The 19,615-nt window shown below is 39.0% G+C and overlaps 2 protein-coding genes across 6 annotated transcripts in view; both read left to right on the plus strand.

Annotated features, from left to right (window-relative positions):
- The first annotated feature begins 258 nt into the window (after window positions 1–258).
- On the plus strand, window positions 259–3,397 carry LOC139755321 (uncharacterized). Its single transcript, XM_071673459.1, has 2 exons — window positions 259–427; window positions 1,796–3,397. The coding sequence occupies exon 2, from the start codon at window positions 1,854–1,856 to the stop codon at window positions 3,309–3,311; it is 1,458 nt and encodes a 485-aa protein (XP_071529560.1). The 5' UTR covers window positions 259–427; window positions 1,796–1,853; the 3' UTR covers window positions 3,312–3,397.
- A 10,044-nt stretch (window positions 3,398–13,441) lies between these two features.
- The window catches only part of LOC139755322 (uncharacterized), a 174,067-nt gene continuing 167,893 nt past the window's right edge, over window positions 13,442–19,615 (plus strand). Inside the window, exon 1 of one of the 5 annotated variants that reach the window (XM_071673460.1) lies at window positions 13,442–13,709. The gene's annotated coding sequence lies outside the window, so the exon portion shown is untranslated. The remainder of the gene's footprint in view (window positions 13,710–19,615) is intronic. The other 4 variants (XM_071673463.1, XM_071673461.1, XM_071673464.1 and 1 more) reach the window with 4 other exon arrangements.

Genomic DNA, 19,615 nt, shown 5'->3' on the forward strand with positions numbered 1-19,615 from the left:
ATATATGAAATTCAAAAAGATTGATATTGTGGTTGACTGACTACCTCATGGGCTGAATTTGACAATTCTGTAATAAAGAACAAGATTTAAACCAAGGCTTTGTAAACTGTTGGATTATACCAACTCTTCTACCCTAAGCAATCACGTGACCCAGACAGTGGAACTCTTCACAGAATGGAGTGAAGATCCTTCAAGGTTTATTACTAAATTAATGGGTGAAAGTGTGAAAAAGTTTTATTATATGGGAGAGTAGATGAAAATTATTTTTTGTGCGCAACCCGACCGACAGTTCTTCATGTTTGTTTGTAAACAAACTCAATCGGATGACTCTGATATTTGCAGAGACACGACTCGTTTATATATATATATAGATATATGTTTTATCCTTGCATATTTACTGGGAATTAGTAAGGATTATAATGATAAGGTAATGAGGATTGTTTTTATTCATGATGATATATATTTTAGTTGGAATTCAGGAAACATCAGCAGATGGCGAAGTGAGGGACCTTAGCATGGTTAGGTCAGCTCAGGCAGTTTTTTCGGTCTCGAAGAATAACTGACATAGTTATATAATTTTTGTGTTTTAATGGATAACGATGCCAAACATTAGTTGCGTTATTTAGATAAACACTATAACAGAAGAGTGCAACAATAATATAAATGACATATAATGAAGCTGAATAATAATCTAGTGTCATTTTGACATTAGTTTACACCATGCAAGGCATTTAAAACAAAGATTATTTTGTTTGATTTTGTTTATTGTATGGTCATGAAATACGTATTGATAACTATTTCTATTGTACCACAGATATTAAGTGATGATAAATAAAGTAATGCCATAGGGCAATTCATGCCCAGATTGAGAACTTTAATTTGAGTAGAATGATTTCAGCATTCAGTAAGTGCACGACTCCTTCCTCTGCAGTTTCATGTAAATTCCATAGAGTAGGGAGGGCGCTGATGATTTGCAAGATTTGGAATGAAAGTAACTGCTTAATATTTCGTATGAATATTTCGTATGTAAGTTACATGGTTTATTTGGCTTACTTTGGGCTAAAGTAAATTGATATATATTCATTTAGTTGGATAAATGGGTTACCACAAGTAAAGATAAGAGACACTAAGTTTAGAGGCACTGCAAAATTACTAAGAAATGTCATTGGCTTTTTTTTTTTCCCCAAGATAATGAACTGTATAGATTTTTTTGCCCAGATAGTGTACTGTATAGTTAATACAGTGAAATTAGTGGAACTTGACTTGCATCTTTTACTCATAATTTTTTGACATTTGACAAATTGATAGTAGGGAGGGCTATGAGGGCCATGGAAAATGTGGGATTAATGAATGTAAAAGTAGGTAAAACAGAAATCAGTAGTTGGAGTAGGAGCATCGTTCCCTTATCTTTACATATTGATGTTTTTCTCTCATAAGAAGAATATTTATATTACCTTTCATAGGTTAGTTTCTTCTTTTTCTCAATTCATGGAAAACTTGATAAACTGTAAATGTTTACAAATAAGAGGAGGAGGAGGAGGAGAAGATATATAACAAATTAATGCTGGTATGCAGTACTCATGTTGCATAAATTCTGCATTTTAGATTATGCCAAAAAAGTAGAATGAAAAAACTACATGAATTTCAGTGAATCATTGGTCTTGAGATATGGGAAATTACTTCATAAAAGATCAATGCAAAAAAAATTCACTTCCATATATTTAGACTGCCTAATGTGCTTGTGAAATTGTTTGGTTGTAAAAAGTGGTAACTGTATTTTATTTTCCCCAAACAGAAGCTCTAGCAAGAAAGATTTAAGTACCACTTCCTGAAGAAAAGAAGTGTTAAGGAAGATGGCTGGGCAGCATGGAAAGGAGGATGTCTCTCTCGAGGAGCAGCAAATGCAACAGCAGCACCAACCAGTAGAAGAGCAGGAACACCAGTTGTTAGAGCAGCAGTGTCTGCCATGGGATCACCAGCAATCACCAGCACAGGTGCAACAGCCTTTAGAACAGCACCAGCAACCACTGGAACAGCACCATCAGCCACAAGAACAACAACAGCTCTTGAAACAGGACCAGCCTTTAGGAAAGCATCAACTGCTACAACATCATCACAAGCCACATGTACAGCAGCACCAACCTCTGGAGCAACACCAGCTGAAAGAAGATCACCCACATTTAGAACAGAACCAAAGAGAACAACAACATCAACTGCTAGAATCATGTCAGCCACAAGAACAGCATCACCAACCCCCAGAACAGCATAAACCAAAAGAGAAGCAGCACCAACCTCTCAAGCAACAGGATCAACCACTGGAACAACACCAGTCAGAACAGCAGTACAAACCACTGGAAGGGCAGCAGCCACTAACACAGCAGCACGAACTTCTAGAAAAACAACCAGTGGAACAGCCTCGACCACTAGAGTGGCATCAGTCATTTGGACAGCAAGAACATGCATTGGAACAGCATCACCAGCTTTTAGAGCGGAATTATCAATCTGACCAACAGAGGCAGACGAAAGAAGAGCACCAGCGGGTTGAGCAGCAATATGTATCACTTAAACAGCAGTATGAGTCACCAGAACAACAGTTGCTGTCTTTGAAATGGCAACAACATTTAGAACATAAACAGCAGTTGCAGCCACCAGAGCAACAGCATCAGCAATTAGGACATAAACAGCAGTCATTTAAGCAACATTACCAGGAAACAGCATACCAGCAACAGCCATCATTGAAGCAACAGTCACATGAGCAACAAGTTCAGTATTTAAAACAGCATCAGTCATTCAGACCTCATGGGCAACAGTCACAACAGCAGGAACATCCAAGACCAAAAGAACAATGTGACCAGCACAGAAGTGAAGAGCAGCTGAAGAGAAAACCAATATTGCAACAAGAGAAATCAGATTTGCAACATCTAACCAAAAAGCAGAAGAAGAACTTAGTTGGTGAAAACCAGGAACGCATCAACTACCTCGTCCAGGCCTCTCGAGCAGTGGCCACAATGACAACTGAGACATATAAGTCAGGTACTGTTTCTAGTAATCAAGTTCTAGCTGCACAAACTGGTTCATTAGCAGCAGCCATTGGTAGGCGATGTGTTTTGCGCTTGGCTCCGGCTCTCAAACGGACATTGTGCAAGGGATGTGGAATAGTGTTAGTGTATGGTGTAAACGCCAAGGTCAGACACAGATCAAGAAGACAGAAACACTTAGTGGTAACCTGCCTTACCTGTCGTACTATCAAGAGATTTGTTAATGATCCTAAGCACAAGCTTTGGTGTGAGCAGGAGGAAGCTATAATATAAAGGATCTCTGTATATCAGTCATACACTAAATAAACAAGTTTTCTTTGTTTTCCTAAGTTACCAAAGAAATAAACATTGTTATTTATTGTATGAATATTATCAGCCTAATAATACAGAATATTCATCATATAAATAGAAGTGACCATCAGAGAAATATCCTAAAAGTCTTGTGTTTACATTCATGAATTTAAAATGTTAAAGTGTGGAGACCAAGGGCAATCATTGCATATGGAGCAAAATCAGTAAGTGGTAGAGGATTTTTTTTTTCTGCAAGTTCAATGCTGGCATCATAAATCACCAAAATAGTTTGGGAATGAGTATTATCTATTTACTAGGTATTATGAATTTAACTGGTCAATTTTGATGATAGTTGTGATTATCAGTTCCATGTTGGGATACTGCATCTAATAGTCATACTGAGGGTAAAAATTGCATTTAAGTAATCCAGTATTTGTGGGTAAGAAATCATACATACAAAAGTTCTTTTCCTTTTGTTGAATAAGTGACTCCAGAAGTTAAAAAAAAGGTTTGGAATTATTTGCTGGATGAAAGGGAAAATAAAAGTTATGAGAAAGCTGATCTTGGACATGACATTTCACAAGTTGATTGGCCACATGTGAAGAGAGAGCATGATATTTTTCGGTAGAGAGTTGTGGCTTTATGTTGATGGCCTTAAAGACCCTGGCAGTGGATAGGCCAAAAGTTCAAACAGTCAACGAAGTGCAGGTTGAGTTTAGTGGCATAAAAACAAACGGTGGTTATGGTTTTGTTCCAGATATTCTTAGTATTATTGTGCTTTGAAGATTTTAAACAGCCTAGAATGATTTACTGTCCCTTTGATTAATTGATTTCCTTTTCTACTTTTATGCTTCCTTCTTGGGTTAATGAACAAAGCTTTCTTGACACTGTGTATCAGATTACATAGCAACGACTTTTTTCATGGGTTGCACCGATAGATATTTTAGTTTTACAGAATTTGGCATTCAGCCAAAGTGGCATGATATATATATATATATATATATATATATATATATATATATATATATATATCCTAAAAGTCTTGTGTTTACATTCATGTGGTATACCGGGGTTGACGTGCTGTCAGTGGATTGAATCAAGGCATGTGAAGCGTCTGGGGTAAACCATGGAAAGCTGTGTAGGTATGTATATTTGCGTGTGTGGACGTATGTATATACATGTGTATGGGGGGGGGGTTGGGCCATTTCTTTCGTCTGTTTCCTTGCGCTACCTCGCAAACGCGGGAGACAGCGACAAAGTATAATTAAAAAAAATAAATAATATATATATATATATATATATATATATATTTTTTTTTTTTTTGCTTTGTCGCTGTCTCCCGCATTTGCGAGGTAGCGCAAGGAAACAGACGAAAGAAATGGCCCAACCCAACCCCATGCACATGCCTTGATTCAATCCACTGACAGCACGTCAACCCCGGTATACCACATCGCTCCAATTCACTCTATTCTTTGCCCTCCTTTCACCCTCCTGCATGTTCAGGCCTTGAGCACACAAAATCTTTTTCACTCCATCTTTCCACCTCCAATTTGGTCTCCCTCTTCTCCTCGTTCCCTCCACCTCCGACACATATATCCTCTTGGTCAATCTTTCCTCACTCATTCTCTCCATGTGCCCAAACCATTTCAAAACACCCTCTTCTGCTCTCTCAACCACGCTCTTTTTATTTCCACACATCTCTCTTACCCTTACGTTACTTACTCGATCAAACCACCTCACACCACACATTGTCCTCAAACATCTCATTTCCAGCACATCCATCCTCCTGCGCACAACTCTATCCATAGTCCACTCCTCGCAACCATACAACATTGTTGGCACCACTATTCCTTCAAACATACCCATTTTTGCTTTCCGAGATAATGTTCTCGACTTCCACACATTCTTCAAGGCTCCCAGGATTTTCGCCCCCTCCCCCACCCTATGATCCACTTCCGCTTCCATGGTTCCATCCGCTGCCAGATCCACTCCCAGATATCTAAAACACTTCACTTCCTCCAGTTTTTCTCCATTCAAACTCACCTCCCAGTTGAATTGACCCTCAACCCTACTGTACCTAATAACCTTGCTCTTATTCACATTTACTCTTAACTTTCTTCTTTCACACACTTTACCAAACTCCGTCACCAGCTTCTGCAGTTTCTCACATGAATCAGCCACCAGCGCTGTATCATCAGCGAACAACAACTGACTCATTTCCCAAGCTCTCTCATCCCCAACAGACTTCATACTTGCCCCTCTTTCCAAAACTCTTGCATTCACCTCCCTAACAACCCCATCCATAAACAAATTAAACAACCATGGAGACATCACACACCCCTGCCGCAAACCTACATTCACTGAGAACCAATCACTTTCCTCTCTTCCTACACGTACACATGCCTTACATCCTCGATAAAAACTTTTCACTGCTTCTAACAACTTGCCTCCCACACCATATATTCTTAATACCTTCCACAGAGCATCTCTATCAACTCTATCATATGCCTTCTCCAGATCCATAAATGCTACATACAAATCCATTTGCTTTTCTAAGTATTTCTCACATACATTCTTCCAAGCAAACACCTGATCCACATATCCTCTACCACTTCTGAAACCACACTGCTCTTCCCCAATCTGATGCTCTGTACATGCCTTCACCCTCTCAATCAATACCCTCCCATATAATTTGCCAGGAATACTCAACAAACTTATACCTCTGTATTTGAGCACTCACTCTTATCCCCTTTGCCTTTGTACAATGGCACTATGCACGCATTCCGCCAATCCTCAGGCACCTCACCATGAGTCATACATACATTAAATAACCTTACCAACCAGTCAACAATACAGTCACCCCCTTTTTTTAATAAATTCCACTGCAATACCATCCAAACCTGCTGCCTTGCCGGCTTTCATCTTCCGCAAAGCTTTTACTACCTCTTCTCTGTTATATATATATATATATATATATATATATATATATATATATATATAATGTTCGCCGTTTCCCGCGTAAGCGAGCTAGTGTAGGAAGATAAGAATAAAGGATTCATTCGCTCAAATTCATTTTTAGCTGGTATATGTAATGCTCCGGTTCAGTCCATTGACGGCACGTCGCTACCTGTATACCACATGCTCCAATTCATTCTGTCTTGGAGACAGCTTTTTACTCCTGCAAGTTCAGGCCCCGAGTACTCAAAATCTTATTCACTCCATCCAACCATTCAACACCAATTTGGTTTTCATCTTTGTAAACGATATTCATATAAAAAGGCTAAATATCGTTGGTGTACAGTAAAGTGCTAAAGGGTGATTGCTACGTGTAATTGTACAAGTCCGACCCCAGTCAATAGTTATTCTAATGTTAAGTCTATGGGAATGGTATGTTTTTTCGGCTGTTCCTCAAAATAAATTATAAGTTACGCAAACGCTCCACGTTCACATACATTACGGATTTATTATCGGGCTGTTGCCTGTTTGTGGATCTTAAGAGTAGTAATGAAATGTCAAAGTTACATAAACAGTCTGTTCCTACGACACATTTTTTGGTCAAATTATGACTAAATATGGAATTTTCGAGTAGATTAATAATCAGATTCTCTGTCTTGGTTACACAGAAATGTGGTACCATATTGATATGGTTTTGGAAGAAAACAAAATGAGAAAGGTAACCGAGGATGAGCTGGTGACGAAGGCCATACGTTTACGTTCTGGCCACCAGTCTTGAAAACAGTTGCCACGTGGCAGTCATTAGAGGTTAGTGAATAAGAGGTTTAGTCAAAGGCAAAAATCATAAAAGCCCTTTTTGTAGGATAGAGTGGCTTTTGTTTTAAAGGGATGAGGGTAAAAGGTGTTAGTGAAATGTGTTAAATATCTCAATCTGTAAGTTTTCCAGTGACGGTGTTGGGGTGGAGGGATTTGTTGGAATCCATACGGTTTTCCTAACGAGAAAAGAGGTAAACATGGAGGAATCTCGGGAACAGAACGTGTTTGGGTATTAAGAAACTAGCGCATAAAACTAGTCAGGACAGTGAGAAAAATGCTGTTATTGGTTCCCTGAAGAAGAGTTGTAACAATGCCGAGAGGAAGCTAAGTAGCCGATGTTTTTGTTGCAGCAAAGTAGTTTGGTGGATGTAATTCAGAAGGTTCCTTAATTGACTAAACGCAGCAAATACATCTGCATTTGCCGAACCCCCATTAAGGCTGGGTAAGGCCTGAGGGATATAATATCTACCACGGCTCCTAATTTATTATCAGGTTGGCAGATATCAATAACCAATGCACAGATAAAGATACGGTTTTTGGAATCGGCCATACCTAGAAAGTCTTAGATTGTTTGTTTTAGTTTTGCTTTTAGATGCATCTTTATGTTTAACACAATGGGACCTTCAGTAACCCTTCTTAGCATTTGTTGCAACTTTTGATGTATGTACTGGCGAACATACCTGACAACGTGATTTAGGTTTCCTAGAGAAAGAGAGAGTTAACAATTTCACGGGCATAATTTTTTTTCTTTTTTTCGCAACTAAAAGAAGTGAAATTTCACTAAAATGTTATATCATCGTATTTAGTCAATGTTTGTAGGGGCTGATTTAAATGGAAATGAACTATATTTCCCAGAATATTGTACACTTTTTAAGAATTAATTTTCAAGAGTGGCAGGTACTTCTTGGGCTTTCCGTGATATGGCTAATTCCAGAAACAACAGAAAAGGGTGTATTCAGAAAATTATTTGTGTTGTACAGATTTAAATGTATTACTAAATGACTACATGTAATACGTTTGGCACATTTTTGTAATCGTGAATTCTCAAAATTACAGGTTGGTTGAGCAGACATTTTTGTCAGGAAATCACGTGAAAAGAAAAGCTGACAATTTAAAGACTATGTGCGATGGCTAGATAACTAGGATAGGATTAGATTACTAAGCTAAGAAGCAAGACATCAGTCTCGGTAAGTATTCAGAGCTATTGAGCCTCGTATATGGTAGACATAGACAAAGTAGATAAATGCCTAAAGCTTCGCTTGTAAGTAGATTGGTTTTAGGGAACAATAGATCCTGTTCAAGGGAATTGGAAGTAGACAAAGGACTTGGCTGTTGGGTTTCAGTTGCACGGCATGTAGGCGATAACCTGTATTTTGAGGAATACACGTTTTGGGCTGTATTTGTCAGTTGTACCCTGTGACATGGTGTTTATGCAATGTGAGTTCCCTGTTCCAAGTTTTTCAAAATGAAACATGAAAGTTATGAAAGAACTGAGCTTTGATTGTGAAAACTGGTAGAAAGGTACTGTGAGACATGTTAATAATCAGATCTGTTGATTGTAAAGTCGTGGAAGGAATGTTGCCGAGGGAAATGAAAGTGATCAGAAAATCTAACGTAAACATGTTGGTATATCAAGTTTTGGAATATGTATCCCGGTGTATTGTTTGTTTGGGATTTTTGTAGAGTAGCTTGTATTGTATATTGCAGGTACTATTTTTTTCATTTTTGTTGATGGAGTAGCATAGTGTATAGAAATATGAATTTTTCATGGGGAAGTGCAATGTTCTAAACATTAAAAGATGGTGGGAGTTATGTGGGATATAAGGTGTATGGAAGTGAGAAGGACTGAAGAAATGTGTCTGAGAGAACAGAGTGGTGGTGATGGGTGCAGAGGCAAAAGGAAAGTACGAGTTTAGTGTTGTAGGAGTTAATGTACAAAGTGAAGCAATGGAACGAACCGAAGCACACGGAAATCAACACCACCTGGGATGAGAGGGGCTGGGTCATTGTTTCATAAAAGCGCCATTTGATAGTGGAAATGAAAGGCGTATTTTTCCTTTCATACTGTGAGCGCGACGCTCGATTCATCCAGCCAACCATAATACCTATCCTGCCTTAGCTTTCCTTTGCCCGGGATCCCCCTTTTGCGGTTCCCCCTCACCGTGTTCCCAGAGGGCTTGCTCAGTTTAAGCTGGGCGAGGGAGGCTAATGTTTCTTTGTGACATATTAGGTCTGTTGGTCTTTGGATGATGCTGGTTGCTTATCTTAGTTATGTGTTGCCGGCATACATGTCACATGTTAGACATGTTTCATTTTGTATTCTGGATTGATGGCATTTAAAAACAACTATTTTTTTTTCATTTTGTTTGTGGATAAGTTAGGGATGAAGCTCTCCAATCCCAATTATAGATGTGTATGAAACTCCGAAGTTTGTATATAAGCTGAAGGAGGAGGACACCTTATGAACTATATTCCGAAAAAAAAAAATGTGAAGAGTTGCGAGAAAGAAACGTCCTGGTTGAGACTTTGTGAGGGTTGGCGAATGAGGCTTGTTTAACGCGAGACATTATTATTAGTATTAATATATATATATATATATATATATATATATATATATATATATATATATATATATATATATATTCGGCACCCAGTATATGCAACAGCACTAGACCCCTCCCACCCACTCATATCACTATAACCACCACCAATCCCCAAGTAAAAATAAAAAGCTTACCATTGTCTCACTTCAGTAACCTCTACTCCCAGATTTCCCCCACCCCCAACAGTATGACAACGACAAAACATATACACTTTGAAATAAGCCAACAAGCTCTGAAGAACCGAGCTTCCAACTCGGGTCTTAAAAATTCCTAAATACCTGACATAACACCCATCAAGAACCACATTTTTCAGGGAAATACGAGTAACTTGCTTACGCTCTGGGCGTCACGCTGCAACACAACACTGTTGTACATATTCCACAACCCTTCATGGTCACGCAGGAAGTGCTATTAAGACACCCGCCACTACCACTTGCACACATCATAGCACTTCCTGACCTGTGGACGTGGCCAGCCTTCCTAGTACTGCAAGAGGGCCTCACAAGGACAGAAGATATACATTGGGCGGGATGCACCTAAGGATGCGTTACAGGTCTTCAAAATGAATGTATCTTTTTATTACTGTACTTGAGTTACATTAGTTGGGAGTCTGCAGTAAATATGTATATCTGGCTTGCGTAGGTTCTGTAGATCGAGCAGTGTAAGGAATTGTACGGGTCTGGAGAAGTCTGAAGATTTTTGCATGATTTAAGTCGGGTCGAAAAGTGGATCTCATCTTAGGTTACTATCATTCTCGTCCCAGGTAATGCTGGGTCACAGACTAATTCACATAATTACGTTCACAGCTGTTCCAGGACGCTTTAGTCAAGTTCACTTGCGAGGTTAATTTGGTCGACTCCTCTTGGGATAAACTCGCAAATTGTCGGTCATACTTACATCTCTCATCTCGCGTTGACCTTGTTAAGTAATTTCGTTTATATATACTTGCAAAGCGGCGGCTAAACCACACATAGCAACCGATATCCAATTTTAGGTCAAGGATGACTCACAACTGATGGCAGTGTCTGAATTCATAGAGAAACTTTGCACAAATGAAGCATTTGATGTCGCAGGCCTCGTGGGCGGCGTGCAACAGGCGGTACCGGCAGCGTGCGGCTGCTCCGCCGGACGTACGAGTAAATATTCCAATAGTTTTTTTGCTTGATTGTTATGCTTTCGATTCACTGATTTGATGTGGAAAGATAACACAACTCTTGGTTGTGAAACATCAGTAATCTCTTTTTACAGCTTGTAGTAGATGCTGTAGAAGAGACTACATGGGTTATTATTAAACAGACAGGGATGAAAATTTTCTACTAGAATATTTGGAAAGGAAATCAGTCCTCATTCGTCTTACTTCCCAACATTTTTTGTATTTAAAGTCTTCCTAACCTTCTTTTCACAGTATGCGTATCCTGTTTCATCACATTTCCCCCTGACGCTTTTATCACCAGATTAATTAAGATGGAATTAATGAGAGCGGGGGATTGCTTTCCCGGGTCCTTGGTAATGATTTAGGTTGGTTCAGTAACTCCTGACCCCGAGCTAGGAAAGAAGGGGGTTTTCCTTATGTTGAATTTACAGATATGCGTTAAGTTGATGGTTGATGGTTGTAATAAGAGTGAGAACGAACGCCTGTGTTGTCTTGCAAGAAGAGATTTTAGTAAAGGAATGGAAATAGACGCTGAAATCTTATGCATATTCATTCTTCCGGGTGGAGTCAGGCTGGCTGCGAGACTTTTGCGTCTGGTGTGGGTCTGGCCTGCCGTGTTCAGACACTAGTAGTATGCTAGACATACGTCAACGGCCGTACACTTTACATTTGCTCAGCAGAATTCTGAAATATGTGAATACGTTTGTGTGAAGTAAGTATATACATCCCTTAGGTGGCACATACAGTGTAATTGTTTCTTGCCATAGTTAAAGTTGGATAGAAATGTGGTCTTCTTTAATGCATTGCTCCCAGTATTTCTCTCAAGACTTCCTTCGAAGTTTGTTTTGCTTTATGTAAATGCAATACGATTAACTCAAGATTCATGCTTGTGCAGTTGCACAGTGGTTCTGCCATGGGTTGGGCGACGACCATGAGAAGACGCGAGCTTATGAGAATTAGAGAGAGAGAGAGAGAGAGAGAGAGAGAGAGAGAGAGAGAGAGAGAGAGAGAGAGAGAGAGAGAGAGTTACCCTGCACCATCATAATAAAGTCACCTATTGAGTGAACTACAAAGTAACTGTACAGCAGCACTAGAGGGATATTTTTTTAAATGTACCGCTTTTCGCTAATTAAAAAGAAAAGATGCATTTTAATGGATTTTTTTTGTTTAGTTTTGTGATCGTTCATTACTAACTGGAATAAGCTGTGGAAGACATAGGATAACTACATGATCAAACAAGGAGTGTTAGTTTAGTGTAGCTGTTATGAATGCACGTAAGCAAAGGTAAACATGCTTTGTGCTACATAGATAAAAAAAGAATTGGGTCTGGTGATTTCGATGCTGACTCCAAACATTCATGTAATCAGCTTATGGTGAATCAACAGCTGATTGCTTTTGATTACGTGAGATCAACGGATTAAAGATGTACCTGGTACCAACATTTATTACAGTGTATGATTGATCCCTGATCACGAGTATTACCTGCATGAAAAAAGATATATATAGTCCAATAATTCTGTCATTTGTGATAAAACGACATTGTACGACTGAATAAGAAAAAGGAACTCATCCTTTTCGTACCTTCCAAGATCTGGCTGGGACTTGCGATCAGCTAGGTTTGGTTGATTTATGATGGGATAGGCTACGGTGAAATATCCTGATCGTGCAGTTTGTCCATTTCACCGTCTGATGTTTAAAACTCTGCATTTCAATAGTAACAGTCAGTCAATTACTTTGTATCTAACAACACCGTCTGTTCTGCTGCAATTGCTTTGACATTTAGGAGTTGACATTCGATGATAATAGGAACAGAAAAAATAAAGGTGTCGGGAAATTGTCATATTTGTTGAATGATCGTTCCTCTATCATCAAAAACATTTTTACATGTTTTACATCTACGGTACAATAGTTCTGATATGCTAGTTTGATTACGTGCTCTTTTCTTTAGGAAACTGATAGGATTAAAAATGTGTGATTTTATTAATTTCATTCATATGTTTGGCGGGAGGGAGGCGTGTCATTTTTCTTCTCATCGTAACCTGAAATATGAAACTAAACCTTACCACTAAAACAAATCCTTCCTATCAACACATTCTAAACCTAAAGCTTTAAGAGTTCTCGCGAGAACTCTGCTGATTTCCGAGCTTGGGGAACCGGTTCTGGAGACACCCATTAAAAACTCGGGGTCTGTTTCTGTCCGTCCTATCTCTTTCGTGCCACACATGGATGCTATCCGTCCGTGTCTGAAGTAGAAGTGACAGCTCTCCAATTAGAGTTTGCTTTACAGTACTGCCAGTTAACGACGTATTGTGACACTAACCCCATCTGTTGCTGGGACGATCATATGCATTCGATTGTGTGTGAACTAATCATGTGGTTGCCGAACTGTGATGACGGTCGATTATTAAGCAAGCGATGTTCACTAAGCGCGAATGTCTAATTTCTGTAGTGAATCTTGTATCTGTACATGTTCGGATGGCCTTCCAGTCAAGCCTCAGTTTTTCTATTGAATTCGTAATTCAGGTAATTACCATATCCCAGTGGGTGTTAGGTGTAGACGAGTGCTTGTGTTTGCAGGCGTACGACATGTTGGGTGACGTCAGAGTATGGAGGTTGGTGACGGTCTTGTAGCGTCAGTTGTGGTGCGGCAGTGGTGTGAGTTGGGTGCAGTGCCCACGTGAGCCAACCTACCTGTTGAGCAACTATCAGAAGGGAATTTACTTTCTCTGAATACATATTCATGTAAATGAAGCGATATTTGTTTTTCTGATTCTTTTAGCTCTTCATGTGACTCGAGAACTATTTACCAATCGATTTTACGAGCGGTTGTTATTAAGCCCAGCAATATCAACGGTAAGTTTAATTTTCCCAAAGTTTGTGTGCAGTTTAGTGTGTATTAGACAATATGTAAAGACATTGCCCGTAAAATTAGAGGAAAGACTTCTTGTGTCGCGTTCCCCATAAGTCTCCCCAGCGTCCTGATCATCAGTAACCTCACCATTATGGCCATACTTAGCAATGGTTATTTCCATAGTTTTGCCGGAGCGACACCTTCAGTATCCTGAATGAAATTCCATTGAATGACTTAGGTACTGTTAACTTCATTAACCAAGGTAATATCAGTGATAACACCCTAGTCCTCCAGAAAGTGCGTATGTATTTTCGCGCACTTAAGTGCATCTCCCTTTACTCTCAGATACCTAGAATAGGGGACCCATAGACCTTATTGTGTGTGCATGGTCATGCGTATGCACACTTACGTCTCTGAACATGTAATTACTTGATTTTCATTCATTTCGTGGATACAACAAAAGTGGAGCAATCATGCAAAAGGTAACGGCTAACCCTCGTCATTTTAGAAAAGGCAGCATTAATTGTACCGATTATTCCATTTTTTCTCTCGTTTAAGGCTAGACTGTTGGACTTTCCTTGAGCGTAACATTTTGGCTGTTGTTACATGTATTCAGTATGGATGACTACTGTATCACTAGTGAAGGAGTGAGGGGAAGGACGAGTTTTAAGAAAGAATGGAGAACTGATGGGAAAGAAAAAGAAAGGGTGCAGTTGGAGAGGGCGACCGCTCGAGGAGGGAAAAAGGTCGGGTTTTGGTAAAAAAAGAAAAAAAAAAAAGAATCGAGTGTCTGGTGGGGGTGAACTGGGTTTCGGGGAAAGGGGAAATATTGCAAAGGGGATAAATAAGCCGCGAGGGCTGGGTATGTGTATGGAGGGGGATGGGAAATAGGCAGTGCTATCTGACAGCAACGCAAGACCAACTTAGAAATGTAGATGTTGAGAAGACAAAACACGCTTAATAAAAAGGAAGATGTAAGAAACGATAAAAGAAAAAATGACGATAGAAAGGGGGATTAAGGTAAAAAAAAACAAAAACTCAGAAAAAAAGGCAAGGGAAAAATGTTCAGCGTAAGATAGCCAGACAAAATTTTAGTCAGGGGATTGAAACCCCCATTTTTACTGCTACGATGGAAACATATTGTTTGTTTACCTTGCACCTAGATGGGAAAATATGGGAAGTGTAACCAATAACAACATTTAAGCTTTTCACTTGCCTCCTTCCACCGTAGAAGAGGCGGGATTGGGACCTCTCTGGCCGTAAAGTCACGTTAACAAGAAATTCAGCTGAAATCCTATTTAGGTTGCGACATTTTGTAAGCCGTGTTTATACCGCCCTCATCTTTGATCCCTTGTGAAAGAAAGAATTTTTTTTTTTTTGATATCTTTACCCATATCTGCTTTTCTGAAAATGTGATACTGCTAAAGCTTGAGTTATTAGCACAGCAATTTGTTATATACGACTGATGCCCACATGAAAATCTGTTTTGAAGGCACATGATTACTCTTAAAAGCATATTCGTGTCACACACACCAAAGCAAGCTGACGTATCCAGCCTGTATACATAGGGTAAGCTATGCATACTGGCCGAATACATGCATCAAGCTAACAAATACACAACAACCAAGCAAACACACATAACCAAACACTGTTTGAATGCAGTAGGTGACAGAGGTAACATGAAGGCGTTTGCACGATCGTAAGCAGTTGTAATTCTCGGAGGCCTGAATACATAAAAAGAATCAAGATTGCAGCCAACTAGGACAAAAGTTTGTTGTATCCGATATAATCAAAGGAAATTGAGCAGATTGTAGCCTGTATAACGTTAGAAAACTAAGATGAGCTGGTAGTAGCATAGATGATATAGCCTAACTGGCAAACTACCCAGGTAGCAGCATGAATAACGAAGCAGAGCAAGATATCCAGGTCATTGCCTAAATTATATGATACTCAAAACAGCCTAAAAACTAAGATAAAAGCGCTGTATGAAATGAAATCAAGGTTACCATTTATTAGCCTGAGTGATACAAGATAATAACCAACAGCCAAACTAAGGGAAGAGAACAAGATCAGACTGAGGTGGCCATACTTAGGCAAGACAGGCAGTCGGTGACTGCGAGGAAATTCTTCTAGGTCAACAAAATTATTTGCGTCGCCTGAGGTTGATAGTAGACCACTAAAATTATTGGGGACTTTGAATATGATAGTGGCAGGCACGCTGAAATGGTTCCGACCTGTATAGGTGGACTTTGCAGGATAATATACGCTTTTAAAAGCTAAAAAGTTTTAAATTGTGTATCTTGGTTTTACACTCCAGCAACCTGTTTGAAGGGTTATTTGTTCCCGTTTGCAGGGGAAATATCGTATATTTTAAGTTTTAGTACTTGAGTGTAGATAAGAAAACTTTGTTTTTTAAGCAGTGTTGGTGTGTGTGCATGAGAAAATTTAGCGAATTGTTTTAGGTTATGTGAGGACTGTATATGTCAAGGAGTTATCTTCATCTTTTATGGCTTTGACTTACCTTTGTCAGACAGACCCTGTAGCATTATTATTATTATTATTATTAGTATTAGTATTAGTATTAGTATTATTATTTCATTATTACTTCTTGTATTAGATCCCGGTGATATTGTAAAACTCGTGGGATAAAACATTGGTTGATGAGGCTGATGAGAAGGTAAGTGGATACGAATGATTATGCTGTTGGTGGAAAATGTGAAGCTTGGAGAAAAGATTAAATGAGGAAAAACATTTTAGCTGCATAAACAAAGTTAAGCAGATTGGAAGGATAACCTAATTTGGAGAGAAAAAACTGCAAACACAACTGTTGATGTGATTATTAGAAAATAGAATTTAAGTTAGATTATTGGATATCTTGCTTGGCTGGTGGAATGTGTAAAAGATAGATGGTAGAAAAGGAAACATTAGAATTCTTCAAGTAACGTTACTGGGGGAAAAAGTAGGTTAAGCTGAAGCTAAGTTAGGCCATAAAATAACATGAAATTTAAAGCTCCAAAAGGTGATCTACATATACGATGGCGTGAGTGGGTAGCTGGCTGAAGTGGTGACATTTTTGACGGTAATCATTTCCTTGGTTGAATTCATAATGCAAGAGAACTCTGCTAAACGCCAACTTGCCATTAGGGGACTTGCATTTTTATCCTTTCCTTGTTAGGTTTAGTGAGGATAAGTGGATGATATATTTTGCTTTTATATACGGGAATGACTGTCGATAATAAGTATTTTGTGTAAGTGGTCGGTCTGTGGATGAAAGTTTGGCCATCATACATTGTCTTATCAGAGGTTTTGTCCCAAGAAGTAAATTTTAATCGTTGATGTGTACAAGTTACCATTCCTTTCTCCTTGGGTGATTCTGATCCAGAATTTTCTCGCTGCTGCTTGGGTAAATACTTGCTGTTTTTGGTTTCTGACGTTATCTTTTTTTCTTTTTTTTTTTTTTTCGAGTCGTCACTTCCTAGATATTGGGTTGCTTTCATCTTGTTTTTGGTCACATATTTCGACATATCTTAATTGTACGTTTATAGACACCACAACTACTCTGTCTCTACTTTGGTGTATACCGGTATATGCAGACTATTTTTATGACTATTTTTCTTTTACACAAGAAATACTTAGATTCTTTCTCGGTAGGAATTCTGGCTACTTCCAAGTTAACAAGGTTACTTTATAAGCGTGTCGACTTATGTTGTGAGATTGATAGAAAAATTCAGGACTATCGAAAATGGATAATTTGAGATTATTGGAAATATTTCTTCGCTCATGGGAGATAAAACAATGATATTTAGGCGGCGTGAGAGTGTTTGAATATGTTAATTTTTATTAACAAAACCGTAGAATTTTTGTATCTTCATCAATTGTTTCGCTTCATGTTTTACATTGTTGTTAATGATATATTGGGAATTAGTAACTTACGTATGATTTTTTGTAGATCAGGTAGTATCATTGGACCTGTCTAATTGACGCGGTAATGCATATTTTAAGATGGTTGTTGATTCTTCGAATTAAAGTCTGATCGTGTGTGTCTGAAATTAAGCTTCAGGATTACTGGCACTAAATTGGTGATATACGACCCGTCATGCTACACTTGCAACATTTTATGCATGTTCCACGTGATTTGAATTTATATTCGGCAAGGCTAGGGAGATGCGCTTTGCACGAAACTAATAGTTTGTGGCGTTCTACTTGCTTAACTAATAGATTATGCTTTCCCATTTTCTTGAACTAATTAACTGTGCATGACTGTACTCAGTTATGTGATACGGTTATGCACTACCAATTTGATACCTTAACTGGTAAACATGCACAGCGTGGTTGGCTCGCTAATCTGATGAGTTATGCAATGCTAGCTGGCTGAACATATAGCCTATAATGGTATTTAATCAGACCAATATTCAGTCCACAGATGACATGCCTGTGTACGGCCAACTAGTTGAACTTATATCATGTGCACGGCCAGCAAGCTAAGCTGATAGCCTGTGCACGGCCCGCGAGCTAAATTGATAGCTTGTTAGCAAAATTGATAGCTTGTTCACTGCCAGCTAAATTAATAGCCTGTGCACTGCTAGCAAAACTAATAGCCTTTGCACGGTGAACAAAACAAATTAGCCTGTCCTTGGCCAGCTAAACAAATTACATGTGCACGATCCATGAGCTAAGCTAATAGCTTCTGCAGGGTTTCTCTAAGATAAGCTGATATTTCGCCAGACTGATAAACTACCCTCCATAAACGAGTACCCTCTGCATTGCAGGGTAACTGAACTGGTAACGTATGCATGGCCGGCCGGCAAAATAATAGTAGTTGCACGACGGGAACGTGTAAGTAATGGCCTGTGTTAGGCCACTTAGTTAGGATAACGACGTGTACTGTACACTTCCCTTTACGAAAAAGATCTCGAATGTTTCGTTAAATTAATGTGATGTTTCCCCTTTTATGAAAACTAATGAGTCAGTCTCTTTGTTCTGTTTGGATAATAGGCTATCATGCTGTGCAGCTGGCTTGCATCGCACGTATCTCTCTCTGTAAGGCCATCTCCGGTGAGGTAAAGTGTTTGTGGACCTGACTTTTAGTGGTAGAGAGGCTTATAGGAAAAGAGAAAGACGAAAGGAGGAACACGGATTCAACAGCTTGGCTGTTCAAAGGATTAAGGAAATCTTATACGGTCTATATGGTGTATTGTCTACATCCACGGCGTGTACGAAATATAAGGATCGTGTGATGAATGACATCCTAATTTGATATGCTGACCGTAATGAAAAATTACTGTTCCCTTGAAGGTGGTCGGTCATGTTAATAGTCGTCTCTGGAAACATTTTGTGTATCCTATTTGTTGATTAGTGTGATTTAAAGTTAATTTTTAAGCTTCGAAAGTGTGCTACATTTGTTTCAGTAATACAGGTTTTATAATTGTTTCCACTCCCAATTGCTGAAAGTGGTCATTTATATGCCCCTGTACTAAATGAAATATATGAAATTGGGTAATTGCAAACCCGAATACTGTTTTATTCTCTCACAAAAACTGTTGCGTTGGAAAAAAGCATTGGAATTATATTAATCGCTTAAAAACGTGAGATATACATTGAATCAGCCATGCATGAAGCAGTAACGTAATAAAAGTTTAGCTACGCAGGTCGATGATCGAACGACAGTTAGAAAAGTGCGGATTGAACACAGTATTTTGCTGAAGCCTTTTGTCCTTACTTGAAGTTTTACTGTTAACTTGAGATACGAATCTTTGTACTTACAACGATACCAGTATACCAGTGAAGCGCCTGGGGTAGACCATGGAAAGGTCTGTGGGGCCTGGATGTGGAAAGGGAGCTGTGGTTTCGGTGCATTACACATGACAGCTAGAGACTGAGTGTGAATGAATATGGCCCTTGTCTTTTC

Source organism: Panulirus ornatus, chromosome 19 (assembly GCF_036320965.1).
Source record: "Panulirus ornatus isolate Po-2019 chromosome 19, ASM3632096v1, whole genome shotgun sequence".
Lineage (NCBI taxonomy): Eukaryota > Metazoa > Arthropoda > Malacostraca > Decapoda > Palinuridae > Panulirus > Panulirus ornatus.